The sequence below is a fragment of the Phaeoacremonium minimum genome (genome assembly GCF_000392275.1).
Source record: "Phaeoacremonium minimum UCRPA7 unplaced genomic scaffold PA7_03_scaffold_371, whole genome shotgun sequence".
Classification (NCBI taxonomy): domain Eukaryota; kingdom Fungi; phylum Ascomycota; class Sordariomycetes; order Togniniales; family Togniniaceae; genus Phaeoacremonium; species Phaeoacremonium minimum.
Window position 1 is genome coordinate 82,766 of NW_006921275.1, and position 15,371 is coordinate 98,136.

At 50.5% G+C, this 15,371-nt stretch overlaps 5 protein-coding genes across 5 annotated transcripts; 3 read left to right on the forward strand and 2 right to left on the reverse strand.

Moving 5' to 3' along the window:
• Nucleotides 1-1,355: 1,355 nt before the first annotated feature.
• Nucleotides 1,356-2,385, reverse strand: UCRPA7_4815 (putative u2 snrnp component ist3 protein; the record flags this gene model as incomplete). The annotated part of the gene is made up of 2 exons (XM_007917366.1): nucleotides 1,356-1,656; nucleotides 1,787-2,385. The coding sequence occupies 2 exons, from the start codon at nucleotides 2,383-2,385 to the stop codon at nucleotides 1,356-1,358; spliced, it is 900 nt and encodes a 299-aa protein (XP_007915557.1).
• A 630-nt stretch (nucleotides 2,386-3,015) lies between these two features.
• On the forward strand, nucleotides 3,016-4,901 carry UCRPA7_4816 (putative dynein light intermediate chain protein; the record flags this gene model as incomplete). The annotated part of the gene is made up of 5 exons (XM_007917367.1): nucleotides 3,016-3,169; nucleotides 3,230-3,382; nucleotides 3,863-3,964; nucleotides 4,017-4,693; nucleotides 4,746-4,901. 5 exons carry the CDS (start codon nucleotides 3,016-3,018, stop codon nucleotides 4,899-4,901), a joined length of 1,242 nt encoding a protein of 413 aa, XP_007915558.1.
• Nucleotides 4,902-5,899: 998 nt separating this feature from the next.
• On the reverse strand, nucleotides 5,900-6,541 carry UCRPA7_4817 (putative quinate permease protein; the record flags this gene model as incomplete). Its single annotated transcript, XM_007917368.1, has 1 exon — nucleotides 5,900-6,541. One exon carries the CDS (start codon nucleotides 6,539-6,541, stop codon nucleotides 5,900-5,902), a length of 642 nt encoding a protein of 213 aa, XP_007915559.1.
• A 2,187-nt stretch (nucleotides 6,542-8,728) lies between these two features.
• UCRPA7_4818 (hypothetical protein) lies at nucleotides 8,729-10,816 on the forward strand (the record flags this gene model as incomplete). Its single annotated transcript, XM_007917369.1, has 1 exon — nucleotides 8,729-10,816. The coding sequence occupies one exon, from the start codon at nucleotides 8,729-8,731 to the stop codon at nucleotides 10,814-10,816; it is 2,088 nt and encodes a 695-aa protein (XP_007915560.1).
• Nucleotides 10,817-13,853: 3,037 nt separating this feature from the next.
• UCRPA7_4819 (putative conidiation-specific protein (con-13) protein) lies at nucleotides 13,854-14,873 on the forward strand (the record flags this gene model as incomplete). The annotated part of the gene is made up of 2 exons (XM_007917370.1): nucleotides 13,854-14,186; nucleotides 14,241-14,873. 2 exons carry the CDS (start codon nucleotides 13,854-13,856, stop codon nucleotides 14,871-14,873), a joined length of 966 nt encoding a protein of 321 aa, XP_007915561.1.
• Between the last annotated feature and the right edge of the window lie 498 nt (nucleotides 14,874-15,371).

The following is a 15,371-nucleotide window of genomic DNA, read 5'->3' on the forward strand; positions in this document are numbered from 1 at the left end:
AGAGTGCCAGATGAAGACATCTCGGGGTAGGTCAGGCCTCCCTCCATTAAAATCCGCACACTAATGTTGTCAGAAGACTTTAATGGCGGAATTGGTCTTGTGCAGATGATGGGTAAGGCCAATATCATGGCATTAGTCGGGGGTGGGAGGCAGCCCAAGTTCGCACAGAACAAGGTATGAGGTGTCCATCCTAGTCCACTCCCTAGACTTACATAAAGATAGGTCATATTATGGGATGACTCGAAAAGTAAAGGTGTTTTGGAAATTACCGCGATGACAGCCGTTCGTGGTGCTCGACTCGCTCGAAACCGCATCGTGATCGTACTTCAAAACAGTGTGCGAGTCTATTCCTTCGCCAAGCCACCCGATCTCGTTGCGAGCTATGAGACAGCCGACAATCTTCTCGGCCTGTGTTGTCTATCCGAGAAGATGATTGCTTTCCCTGGGAGAACACCTGGCCAGGTCCAGCTCGTTGAGATCGCAACTGGTAATGTCAGCATTATCCCAGCCCATTCATCGGCTCTCAAAGCTATCACCTTTAGCCCAGACGGCGAGCTACTCGCCACAGCTAGCGAGACCGTAAGACCTTCCCATCTATTCATGTCTTGATAAATACTGATATAGATAGGGAACTCTCATCCGAGTGTTTAGCACAAGCAATACGGCCCGCGTGGCCGAACTTCGACGCGGTGTTGACCCAGCGACTATCTTTTCTCTCGGCTTCAGCCCATCGGGGACACTGCTTGCTTGTACATCAGATAAATCGACATTGCATATATTCGATGTTCCTCATCCAAAGAAACCCGCACGCCAGCCTGCTTCACCGAGAAGTCCCGGTTTCCCATCTGCTGGCGCAGACGGGGCGGGTAATACTCCGCCAGATGATGGCAAGGGGAAATGGGGTGTTTTGGGCAAGATCCCATTCATGCCGCGTGTCTTCTCAGACACTTACTCCTTTGCTACTGTTCCATTCGAGGCTGGTGAGGAGCCATTAGGTGCTCTGAACGAGAGCGCCACCATTGGAACTACTCGGCCGCCCAAGGGAGCCATCGGCTGGCTCAAAGAGGATATCCTCTTAGTGGTCGGCGCCGGCAGAGATGCTCGTTGGGAGAAGTTCCGAATTGTGGAGGGCGAGGATGGCCGCCGTATATGCTACAGGGAAGGTTGGAAGCGGTATCTTGGGAATAATTGAAGGATGATTCACTTGGAGGGTATCACATGTGGCGTTTTGGGCGTTGATGTATCGGTATACTCCCTTCTATGGATTACGACGCTTATGAGGAAGGCTTAGGCAATGTGATAGGACGACACCCACGCTCCAAGGAAGCATTTGGGACATAAATGAAGTATGACAATCATATGGGTATTTCAAATCCTAGTGTCTCAAGGCGATCTGCTGCGACTTCTCCGATACCAGCGGTCTCGATCGTCCGCGTCTCTATGACGCCCGTTGGCGTAATCGTCACTGCCTTCTCGGTGATGACGTCTCCGTTCCTTCTCATTGCCTCGTCTGCTGTCACGATCATTGCGATCTCTATCTCTCCCACTGTCGCGCTCACGGGAATCGTCGCGGCGCCTTGTTCTCCTAGAGTCATGATCTCCATCCTCTCTGTCACCGAGCACAGGAGTGTCCTCTCTTTGCGATCTCTTCCTGTCCTGATCACGCTCGTCACGGTCCCTCCTCCTATGGCCATGTCGATCCTCCGCCTCGCTGCCATCACGCCGCGACCGATGCGATCTCTCGTGCCTATGTCTATGTCTGTGTTCGCGCTTGAGCTTTTCTGACCTCTTCTTCTCCTTTCGCAGAGCTTCAGCGACCTCCCTCTCCTTCTCTTCAATCAAATATGCCTTCATCGGATCATCGTCGTCGTGATTCTGCTTCAGCAGAAGCAGCTCCCTCTCCTCCTTCAGCATTGGCCGACTGGGCTCATCCTCAGACTCCTCGTCGGTATCAGCTGCCTCTCCATCAGCAGCGCGCTGCGCCCGCTCTCTCTTTTGTATGTCCTCCCAGCCGACCTTGCCCTCCTCGGGATCGTCATCGTCGCGTGGCTTGTACCGCGCATGGTCCACGCTGATCATGCGGCCACTAATGGTGGCGCCGCCCAGGTTGTCGACAGCGAGGTCGGTGCTACGCTGGTCCTCGTACTTTAGCCAGCCGAAGCCGCGGCTCTTGCCCGTCTCCTTGTCACGCGCAAGCTTGAGGAATGTAGGCTCGCCGAACTGCGAAAATATCGTAATCACATCGCCCTCGGAGAGCTCGAATGGTAGGCCACCGAAGTAGACGAAGGCCGTGTCACGGTAGTCGACGTGCCATGAGGCGGAGGGAGATATGCCATTCTCTATCTCCCGCTTATTGAGCTCCTGGATTGCGCGGATCTTGTTCATTGTGGCTGTGATTTCATGGAGAAAAGTGGTCCTGGAGCACTCAGAAGAGCTGAGGCTGATGATGTTGGCTTGTGACGACTGCAAGGCTGAATCGCCTAAAACAAAATAAAATCTAGGCGGGCTGTTATACATCAACGCCCTATAGAGCGCAGCCACCAGTGTAATTCCCCATTAAGCTTGGACTGTTTGGCGGCACCTGGCTGCCATTATGCGGAAGAATTAGCGGGCCGCGTAGTAACATTAAGGTCGACGAATGGGTACCGATCCCTGCAGCAGCGGACATGAAGCGCCCCCTGCAGGGTTGCTGCACTGAAATGGGAGCCGCCCCAGACATTTTACGGCAGTGAGCACAAAGGATCAAACAGATCACCTACCTACTTACCTAACATGAGAGCTTCCTCCTGACTTCGTGATAAATCAACGCCAAACGGGCCTGTGATACTGGAAAATCTGAACGATAATCAACAAGCCAAAGCATGCAATCCACCCACCTTGCTCTCACGCGTCTGCCGTCATAAGTCCGTATCGTATCGCGTCACTGCGAACGCCCAACGACCGCGGAGACGTCACCAGGGATGCTTCGCAACCTGCGCCGAAGCTGATCCGTGCTATCGATGAAGACGAGGCAGAATGACGGCTAATACCAACCGATTCTCTACCTACACCTCCGCCTCAGGCGGCTCCGAGGGCAAGAATGGCGAGTCCAAGAAGGACATGTGGAGCTCCATGCTCGACTCCGTCGCCAGTGGGAAGCGCTTGCCGGAGAAGAACATCCTCGTTATGGGTATGCTGCATGGATACAGCTCCAGCATCTGCTAGGAATCAGTACTGATCTTGTCTCCAGGCGGGACTGTCGATTCTCAGCGTGACTTCTTAGAAGCGCTCTCAAACAACGAGCTGCGACGGAACCTCGATAGGCAGAATAAGATACCGCCTGTCGCCAACCAATTTGCGCTCGGCTATACCTACTACGACCTCCTCGACGCTGATCATGAAGGTCTGTGCCATCGCATGTTGATATGAGGGCTACTGATACTGATTTCCTATAGATATTCTTGCTCGAATCTCCCTTTACCTCCTTACAAGCCCGTCCCCGTCCTTCGCTTCCCTAATAAAACCACTTCTCACACCTCAGTCGATACCAAACACTCTATTAGTCGTGCTCTTGGATTGGTCAGAACCCTGGCTATGGCTAAGGCAGCTACGGGAATGGATGCTTCTCCTGCGGACTGTTCTAATGGCTTTACCTGACGAGAGCAAGGTCGTTATGGAAGAAGTCATAAGCCAATGGAAAGATAGGGGCCGAGGTGGCGGTACAAACCTGGATGGCACAATTGCGGTGACCTCGGGGGAAGGTGATGTTGCCTTACCGTTAGGTCCTGGAGAATGGGAAGACGCTCTAGGACTACCACTATGCGTTGTCTGCCAGAATGTGAGCTTTGTACCGACCAACATAATTTTTATTTTTACTGACAAGGGGCTCAGGCCGAGAAAATGGAGGTTCTGGAGAAGATGCAAAGCTGGAAAGAGGAGGAATTCGACCAAGTTCTTCAATACATGCGAACTATTCTGCTCAAGCGTATGGTTAGACCTCCCTATTACTGGCGTTTATGCTAATATATTGGATAAAGACGGCGCATCACTCATCTATACCACGCCCTCTTCACCATCGCAACTACCTACTCTCGTACATTCAAGTCTTGGAATCCACTCGCTTCTCAAAAAGCAGCCGCTCAAGCATAATACTATCGATAGGGACAGGGTGACGGTGCCGCCGAACTGGGACTCATGGGGCAAAATCCGGGTTTTGCGAGAAGGATTTGACGTCGAAGCTGTGAGCCAAGGATGGACTGTTGACCTAGCTTACCCCTTCCCTCCCCCCGGAAGGCAAGCAACTCTGGAGAATGGCGAAACTGTGCTGGGGGATAAGGATGTCGACGCGGACGGATATGAAGTGGTTGATAACTCAGCAGTCACAATGTTCGAAAATACGATCAGAAACCCCAGCATGGATGCTCTGCAAATGGCGGGGAGAGATACACATTCAACAAAGCTGGAGATCGAAACAGTCGATACGCAAGCATTCCTTGGGGGCCAAGTCAAGGTTCTTGAGGCCTACCGCCAAAAGTTCGAGGAGGAGAACAAGGAAGATGACCGGAAGATCCGGAGCAGGAAGCCAGCTGCAGACGAGTTGGACAATGGTCGCATCAACGGCACGGAAGGCAGAGTCAACGAGCACATCGGTCCGGTCCAATTCAACATGGGTGGCATCCAGGTGGATGCTGATGACATGCTGCAACGTCTGAAGGTGAGATCTGTTACCAGAATTGACATGGTTCCTTATGCTGACCCCCTGGTAGGACCGTCAAACATACGGGTCCTCCCCTGAGCCTACTAGTCCAGATCTTGAGCCCAGCGCGGAAGAAGCTCCTCAGGAGATGAATAACGAGAATCTGCAGGCGTTCTTCGCTGGTCTGATGAATCGCAAAGGAGGCGCAAAGGCCGGTGCCTCTTGAGAGCATTTGATCGAACAACCCCTGAGACCCTCACCTGCATCCTTTCAATCCTATCAAGATGCCCGAAATGAGTGCAGGTTGGGCATTCAAGGGGGGGGGGAAACGACTAGAGGTGGAGATTCGGAGTTCAACCGAGAGGCTTAGCTCCCACGAGCCATGTCACGTACGACTGTTTCATTTGTACAATAGTATCTGCCGACAACCATCTTAGCCCGTGATGGGCCAGACAGATTTGTTGAGACTGGTGAGAGCTCGTCCAGAGTGACGGCAAAGTATCTGGCAAACAGTGTAGATAAGATACCCAATGAGAGGAAAAGAAGAACAAATGACTGCTCCCTCTGTGTGCTCTGGCCATGCCTACGACCAGATGCTGTCAATTTTGCAAGACTGCTTGTCATGCCCAGTTCTCTGACACATGTTCATGAATCAGCAAGAGGCTCACCGTAGGTTGGCATCATAGGGATTTGCAAGTTGACAGAGGCCTGGTATGAATTGTCTTGAAGTTCTCGAGTGATACATAAGCTAATTTGACCTGATACAGATGACACTGGAAGCAAAAAATACCGATGGGCCCATCATCCACCTGTTCCAGGACCGAGAGCCACTCAGTCCATGACAAGATTCAGCTACTCTGAACAGGTATTGCTTTTGAAGAAGCGTGGTCCTCCAAACTCAAATGCATCAAGCCCTCGAGTGGAGGGATATTTGAGAAGCACAGACCCTATGGATGAGAGCATATTGTGTTCTTGGACTTGTTTCGCAAGATTCTGATCTGCTTCTGTCCATAGATGTCGAGAGTGTTTCAACCCAGTCCACAGTACTTGGACTCGACCCAGTGAACGTCGAATGAAATGCATCTTGAGTTTAGGTATATTAACCGTGGAAACGAGGCGAGCCCTAATCTCTTGACCGATGCGAAATTCCTGAAGCATTTCAGTCTCGTCAAAGCATGCGGGACAGCCTGTTAGACGACGCCCACATTCCCAGTATGATCTCAACTAAAGAAAGACCAGCTCGGGGCAAACATTAGCAAGAAATTCTCCAGTCCGTTGGCGTAAAAGCCGATTCTCGTCATCCATATCACCGGTTCCTAAGGGCTTCTCCATACATCTGTCGCGCGCCTGTTCATTCCAGGATATTCGTGCGCTGTCATCTGGATAGCCGGCTGGGATAGTAACAGACTTAAGTTTGGCAAGCTGCGATGGCGGGGCCACAAGACTCAGGTTGACATGTGAAGTCACCTCAAGATTATCCAGGCTGAAGTTGAAGTAGACATGGCTTTCATTGCCCCAGAGAGCAAAGGCTAACTGGTAATGCTTCAGGGTCTCAGTTCGGGCTTCTGAGTTGATGAACAGGGTAACCGGCAGCTTTGCTGTAGTGGAGGTGATAGTCTTGACAAGCTTGTACCCTTGGGGAGCCGCTTCAATAACCAAACCTCCTCCTTCCAATGTTGACAGTGCATCACGCTGAACTTGCTCCGAGAGGTCTTCTGCATACCGCTGAAGAAGGACCATGCTGGGTCGCTCGCCAACGATGGACCGGGTGATGCAGACACGTCGGTACTGCCATGTGGCGCGCCAGATTGCCAGGCGGATCTCAGCGGGAAGAGAGTTAATGGTAGTAGGCTTAGAGCTCTCCATGATTTGCCGTAGCTCTAGGATGATCTCATTTAGGGGTTACTGGTCATGCTGGTAAGCAGATGGTATGTGACAATGATCCAAGAACATACTCACCAGATTATTTGGTAGGATCAAAGAGTCACAACAATCTGCAACAATAGCAGAAAGAGACAAAAAACAGTTGTCTTCGTGTGGGCAAAGGGTGTAGAGGCAAAGAGGACATCGTTATTTCGAAAAGGGGTGACGTGTCCCGTGACCAGTTCTTTCCTATTGTGGTTGCAGCACACCTTTTCTAAGGTTCAAGAAAATCTCGAGAATGTCGGCGCTTTTTCTTTATTTCTTCATCTGGAAGTGGATTGAGGTAGCACATGAGGCCTTTGAATACCCACTGGATCCAGATGTTGAGGACAAGAGCACTATGGTGTTGGATGTGGAGGAGGATATTTGAGGCCACCTGTGTGGAGGCAGAAACTGGGCGTGATGCTGCTTCGATGGGTTCCATGCCAGCAGCTTTGCGCTGGGTATCTGATGCCATCATGGCTTGTAAGGTACTCTACCTAGCTTACCCAACCGCCTTCGCACTGTCTCTAATTGTCGATAGGCAGTGAGTGTACTCGATACCATCACCTTCTACACAATACCCTACCCGTTATCCGAATCCCTATATCAGCACCACCTGGTTCATGAGATGCTGGACGTCTGATGCCACCATGTTGATCCAGGACGCTATATAGCTGGCCCAATTCCATACACAACTTCACCTACTTGTACATTATTTGTATATATTTCAATACACCCAATCTCCCCTTGAAAACTTGAGCTTTATGACCAAGTGAATGGCGTGCCACAGAACATGCTTACTGGGAAGGACGCCACTGAGAAGAGTTTTTGTGATATAACCAAACACATTCCCATGTGGACATGCCTCGACGAACCGGCCAATAGAAGCACACAGCCAATGTAGTTGATCCAAGACTACCAGATAAACCAATCTTAGCACTACTATGGCCCAACTGTTCCACCATAGACTTTATGTTTTCTAAGACCGCCTTGGTCTAGATATTTCTGTTGACTTCTCCAATCATCCTGACGTACTTTATATCATGGCGACTTTGTCTGCTTGATATCTTCTATAGCAATGTCGTTGGACACTGCTCCTGTCGTACTCCCTGTGATACTTAATGATGTCATTGAGTTGTTTCTGATAATCGGTATAGTGTTCCTCAATGTCTACAACTCTGCTGCCGCTCTTCTAGAATACTTCTCAGAGACAGTCAGTCACGCTTGCTGAAGGCTGCATGGCGGTAGAGCTGATAAGCAATGCTGTGGGTCAGGTACCTACACCTCCGCCAGGGTATTTAATGTTAATTAGACGAGGGATCACAACTCTTCAAACAAGGGGATTGCTACTTTTGTCGAGATCAGTGGGGCTATAGAAATAAACAGAAGCTTCGAAACTCAATCAGGTATTCTCAACCTGGTTTTCTGGTATATTCAACTTGCTAAAATAACGTTTATTACCCTGGCGGAGGTGTAATAATCAAGCAACCAATGGTAGAGTGGCGCCCCTGAAGCCGCTATCCGGGGCAGCTACGAGTGCCGTCTTGGCGAGCCCCTAGGGTGAACCTAAGCGTAGAAACGTCAAAAGCCGAGATACCTTGCAACATCATGCTGATGGTCATGGCCTTTGCTTTTCAAAGGCTGTGGTGGAGCATCATGATCAGAGTATACCGATCGTAAGTGCCCATGTTCAAGTGATCTGCGCGCAACTGGTGGCAACCTGGTTAACTTTCCATGACAAGCAAATTCGAAGCGCACGAACCGCAGTGCAGGACACTTAGAGCTGCATCGGGGGGGATCAGGTCTGCTTTGATGGGCATTTAGCCATGATTTCTCCGTGAATGCCCGGCCGTCATTGGGGACATTGCCATTGTAGGTAGGTAGTATGAGCGACCCCTCTCATCCGCATTACTACCTCCCGATATCCTCAGAGCTCATCCCCGCCTCCTTCGGCACCGATCGCCCCGCCGGCCAGAGCGACCCCGTTATCAATGGAGCATCGCGAGTTGCGATGCGATCTTGGGCGCCAGACGGACTTTCGGGCCAAGGCTGTTCCGAGGGTCTTTGGCTTAACATGACATCGTCGTCGACGAGTATGGAGTATGGACTCTCGCCCAGACTGGTCTCTCGAAAAGCGCCGACGTGAAGATGTTGAAGCCAAATCTGGTGCTTGCCCTTATCTGGCTCTTCGTGCCCTTCAGTCTCGGCCAAGGAGACACTCTGGGACTTCGCAATGGCTATACCAAACTTCAAACCGCCAACTTCGACATACAATTAGTTCATGATGCTCAGGTGCTGGCATCATTACGACCCCTTGGGCAGACGTTCGACTTTCTGCCTTCGGATTACTTATCCCAACGAGCAGGAAATGGGCAGTATCACTGGGGAGACATCACCTTCCGGTACAGGTCCGCCGGCAGTACGGCTTGGATCAATGGCGACTCGGCGGCTTCTCGTCATGCAGTCAGCGCCGTACCAAGCAACGAGTCGCTGGCTGCATCAAATCTCAAGCCGACTCTTCCTTCGGGGATTGCCTTGAACGTAACTAGGGAGTGGCTCGATGTCGAAGGCGACCTCGGCCTCACCTTCACTGTCTTGAACTCGGGCACCACAGCATTGGAAATCGGCAGCCTCGGATTCCCCGCCGAGTTCAACAGCATCTTCACGAATCGTACAGCTGAAGAAGCTCAGGCGAAATGTTCACTCTCGGACCCGTACATTGGCATGCATGGAGGCTTCATTAGAGTATCCCGTCTTAATGGCGAAAATCCAGCTCTGGTGGTGACGCCGCTTGGAGATACGCCCCTGGAAGCCTACAGAAATCTTGACGAACCTTACTACGACGCCACGGCATACGAGAGTCAAACGTTTGAGGGCTTCTACGAATGGCAAATGCTCACTAAAGCCTGGGCGGAGAAAGAGTGGAACAATACAGATCCTTGGAATCAGCCGTCTTCTCGGATTTTACAGCCGGGAAAGTCTCTGAAGGCTGGTCTGAGGTTCTCTATTGCCAAGAACGGTATCCGAGCGATCGAAGACACAGTTCAAAGTACAGGGACACCATATGCTCGTTGTGTTCCTGGGTATATCATCCCTCAAGATATGCCTGCGCAGCTTCTAGTGCGACCTGGGCCTGGAGCAGAGGTAGCTGGATTTTCAGCCGAACCAGCTGGCTCTCTTAAGACATCCGAGGGCTCCAATGGTGTCTACAAGATCACTCCATCCGCTTCTTCCTTTGGCCGAGCACGTCTGACGATTACGTACTCGGACAACAAAATTCAGACTGTCCACTACTTCATCACCAAACCGGCCCCTGATACCATCAAAGGCCTCGGCCAGTTTCTCACGACCAAGCAATACTTCACCAACACTAGCGACCCATTTGGCCGAGCGCCCTCTGTCATGACCTACGATTATGATGTCAAAGCCATCGTGACTCAAGATGATCGCGTCTGGATAGCAGGGCTGAGTGACGAAGCTGGCGCGGGTTCATTTCTGGCTGCGGCGATGAAGCAGGCTGCCCAGCCTGATGCTGAGGAGATCACCAAGCTAGAAGCTTTTGTGAGCAAGGTGATGTGGGGACACATTCAGACATCAAACTACGCTGTACGCAAAAGCATCTTCTACTACGACCAGGCTGCGTTGCCAAACTACACGTACAGTCCCAGTATTGACTGGACAGGCTGGCAAAGCTGGAACAAGCAAGCGGCTTATAGCACGGATCGAGCGTATGATTACGTCCATGTAGCAGCCAGCTATTGGGCCATGTATCGCGCTGCACGGGCTTACCCGCAGCTTTTCAAAGAGCATGACTGGGCGTGGTATCTAAACCAATCATACAGCACGGTCATGGCATGCATGGCTACTGACTCGTCTGGCAATCCGACTGTGGGATATTCTCGTGTGGGTCTGATGGGCGAGACCGTCTTTGGAGAGCTTCTCAAGGACCTGGGACGAGAAGGACTGGCCGAGGAGGCAGAATCGTTAGAGGAGAAGATGCGTGTCCGCGCAGCTCTCTGGGATACCGAGCCTGTGCCCTTTGGGAGTGAAATGGCGTGGGATTCCACAGGACAGGAAGGTGTATACTACTGGTCGAAGTACTTTGGGTACAATGACACCGCATTGAAGGCATTGGGCACAGTCTTGGGTTTCCAACCTACCGTTCCTCACTGGGGATGGAACGGCAATGCGAGACGGTATTGGGACAATATGTTAGTGCTACCCGTGGGCTCCTAGATGCAACTTCCTGGTACATTTGCGCTGACACACATAGATACGGAGGCAAGCTCCGTCGAATCGAAAGACAGATCCATCATTACGGCTCAGGGCTCAATAGCCTCGTAGCTCTGTCAGCGTTCCGCAGTAACCCAGACGACCTATATCTCTTGCGCATCGGCTATGGAGGGATGAACGGACCACTCTCGAACATTAACGCTGAAGGTTTTGCGGCGGCATCCTTTCATTCGTGGCCTGAAACACTCGCCTGGGATGGCTATAGTGGTGACTACGGCCCTAACTTCTTGGGCCTTACGCTTGGCTCAGCTTCTTACTTGGTCGAGGACCCTGATATCGGCATGGTTGCATACGGCGGTGTCGTTACGTCAGCCACGGCCGATTCTGTGACCTTGGAGCCTCGGGACGCGATTCGCAAGAAGGTCTTCATTGGACCTGTCGCGGTCCTGATTGAAGTTGACGCAGGAAGAATCTTTGAGGTCACATATCAGCCTAAAGATGAGATTGTCTTAGTAAAGCTTGGTCAGGACATAGTCAGCCCACAGGAAGAGTCTGCATTGTTGTGGATTGAAACGGAAGGGCAGGATCTCGATTTCACGATAACACCTTATTCAGCTAGAGATACACGGGGCGGTTGGCAGATTGCTCTCAACGCCGATCCAGTTGTGATTAAGATAAACTGGACGAGGGTTGCAGGCTTCCACTAAGTTTTGTGCTATTCTACCGACGACCTTCATGCCTCTTTCCTCCAGCGTTCTTGATATTGACGTTCACTAGCTTTGAAGTATGGCAAATGAACCCAGGCATTCCAAGTGCTTTCCAGTTCCAAATTAAACAAGCCGTTGTCCTGGAGAGGAGTGTTCGTAGACAGTGGATCCTCCAAGTGCCAAGATAGTGTCATGATCCAGATGAACTCCTGCCATTCCTCGGCATCTCGCATCACGGTTCGACCGAGTTGCATCCAATCATCAAATGTCCCCTCGTCGGTTATTGTAGGGGTGATAACCGTCCAGCCTTCTTGGACAAGTGCTTGATGTACTTCATGCCTATCGATCCGAATCCTTGTGAGATCCCGCAGCTCACGAGTGTATTTATCAACCAATAAAGGACGTAGAAACTTGGACATGGCACGTCCTTCCTTCTCGTGCTGTCTTCGGTAGGCGTGCCCGTTGGAGGTGGAATATAGAAAATCATAGGTATTTATGAAATCATAGCCCTCCTGTAGACCAGGTTGTTCCACTTCGTACCAGTAAGTGTACTCATTGTAAATCTGGACAACCAGAAGCTCACGTAGTGATGGAAAGGCTAGAGCGATCTCCTGGAAAACACTGGGTCTGCCTAAGCATTTGAGAGACCAGGGACTAGCAGGGTGGAAGTTTTCATATCCCTCTATGTAGATTCCTAGAGGATGACGGGTAGCGACTGATTGAAGTCGCATGAGGTCCCGATGGTGGTACTGCAGTCGTACAGATATGTGCCTCACCTCTAAGGTGTCCAGGTCGAAGTTGAAGTAGATACGTGATTCGCCTCCGTCCAATCCCCAGCAGATCTCATAGCATTTGAGTGTTGCAGTTCTGGACTCCTGGCTGACCCAAAGAGTCACCGGAGACTTTGCCGCTGCTGCTGTGATTGTTTGGAAGGCCCCACGGTTTTCTTGAAGATCAGGGTCACGCTTGCTGTAGAGTATTTTGCCACTCTCATCGTGCACATCTCCCCAGTCGCTGAGGAATGCAGCTGTTTGACTGCGACGCAAACCCCAGCAGGGTTGACCATGCTTTACAAAACAGTGATCAAGCCGCAATGAGTGCTCACAGCATTTCTCTTTGAGTATTCGAAAAGGCTCGACAAGTCTGGGCTCCCAGGTGGACTTCCAGATCTTCAGGCGGAGTTCGGCTGGAAGTCGGGGGAACAGGTAGAATGATCCATGATTATCCTTATTCTGAACTCGGCTGGATGACATCTTCTGTATATTCAGTCCTGGGGCTTTTATTGGATGAGTATGACACTGGTAATCAAAGGCCAACGACGTGGGAGAGGGGAATGTAGGAGATATGTAAGGAATAAACAACGCGACTTTGTGATCGCAGTTGCGTATAAAAGGAAAACCAGTTGTGACTGACTACGTGAGCGTTCCGGAAGAAAGAAGGAAGAGCTCACGTGCAGGTCTTTGAGGATGAGTAATGGCTTGTCGTTCCTTCCTCACGGGTATGAGATTGTGGAATGTTGCCAGCTGGAGGGTAGAAAGGGTAAACACATCGACGAAGCTGTCCGGGAGGAAGGTGCAGCTTCAGCAACAGCTCCACAAAGCTGTCTGCATCTTTTGTTTCCTGTCCTATGTAAAGCAACCATATAATGCCAGATAGAAGCCAGACTGTAAATGAGACTTAATTCAATTTCTTTTTCATCTTAATTGATGAGCTTATACTGACCATTCGTCCTTATCTCCACCACAAGAAGGGGATCAACACCTACAAGCATTATGTATCATTGATACCAAGACAGGCTCATGATGAGTATACAAATCAGTTTTGACAAACCATAAGTAGTTGGAAGCGAACAAGTATCAGGGATCTTTTGATTCGGTCTTGAGAATCTATCGTGGCTCATTGTGTCTACTGCTTTCCGGTTACTTGTAGTAGCCTATTGCCGGCTCACATCCTATCACACCAAATGACCTATTGGTCTTTGGCAGGGAACGCATTAGCAATGCCACACTTTTGATCGCTTAATTCTATTTCTAGCTTCTCGGGTAATCGTATAAATTGTGTGAGACTGGATTGTGCCTGTCGGTTGGCGCCTGTTCCGCGAATAGCCTCACACCTGTCTAAGCCAAGCTGCCATGAACACACAGCCTCAATTATCTCTACCTCAACGTTCTCACAATGAAGGACTTTAATTCAGAGGTAAAAAGACCTCCGAGGTCTATCCCTTCAGTGAAATCTGAAATCGGGATCATTTCAAAGTACAAGATCATTGAGACAGACATCGCAAGTCTTTCGGTCACTGAAACAACACCACCTTTCGCCTCTCAATCCACAAAATGCTTATAAATCTTGCCATATTTATTCTCCTCGCTGGCTCTGCTATTGCCAGTGATGACATCTTAGATTTGGAGGAGAAGGAGGTCATAACCGATGGATACGACTTTGGTGCTATGGACAAACAACTCTTGGAGTATCTGCCGACGAAAAGTTACACTCAATATCAGCGGCACCCAGGATATATCCCAGGAGGTTGCAAAAACTCCACCAAAACCTACCACTATAACCCTCAGGATATCGAGGTCTACACGGTGACATACGAGGACTGCGAGGACCCATGGGTCATTTGCCGGCACAAGGACTCTCCTGTTGCAGCGGATGATATCTTCACTGTACGCTCTCTCCGGGTATTATAGATCACCCAGATGGCTAACTTCATTATCTAGATGGTATCACGAGTACCCGTTGGCATGCGTCAATACGTGAAGAATCTCGTAGCATACCCTAAACTATGTGACAACAACGGCAACAACTGCAACTACGCCATCACAACCGAAGGATCCATCGTCAACGTCTGGGACACACATTGGACAATCGGCATCCTCATCCACGAGATGTCACACGTGCTAGACTCACTTGCCCTGCGCCGCTTCACCCCGGCCTCGCTACCTTGGTTCAGCAACACGAGTCTGTGGCAGAACGCCGAGGGAAAGGACTTTGCCGTCCCAACCAACTATGCCAAGAGGAGCTGGCAGGAAGACATTGCGGAAATTGGCAGAGTGGCCATGTCTGACATGGTGGTCCCCGGGGGTCTGCCATCGATCAACAAGAACAGCCCCGAGATCAGCTGGCAAGTCAACACGTACAAGATGTACCTCCGCGACATCATTTTCCCCGACTCGGGACGCTGCAACGCGAAGAACCCGAGCGGGAATCCCGTACCAGTTCTTGATGGGGTGAAGTTCAACCCGGATTCGTTCGGCCCTGTTCCCAACACTACTCTGAGCGGCGCTGTGCCGGAGATTGTTGTGCCAGATGTCGTGGTCTCCGCAGTGTTGTTAGGCTATCATGAGCACTAATGTGCATACTTCGGGACTGTCCTTTACAAAGCGGGGGAGTACAGAGCGTATTTTGTATAGAGAGCTAATATTTGCATGTTTTGGAGTTGGTATGGGAAACTTGAACATGTCATAGCGGGTAGCGTTTGGGGGTGTTGCAATTCAAGAGTGCATGCTTTACTTCGATGTTACATAATGACGAATGGATTAAGTTTTGAGTATCTCATTGCTTTTAATATCATGTAGATGTACGTGTGTTTGAGAAAGTAAAATCTTTCCACTCCCGGGCACAAGAGGACTGGAAGTGAACTGCCAACTAGTAGTACTACAGTATCATCGAGCTGTGCAGTTTCTTCGCACAGATCAAGGCATGCAAGATCCTCATGACATTGTCTGGCGAGTCCGAGCATGAGAAATGACTCCTACAAAGACCAGTACTCGCTGATGCCATGTAAATGTCAAAGCATCTATCGAGGAACACAAGGGGACGGCCATGAATTCGTCGCGGGCGGTAGTTTG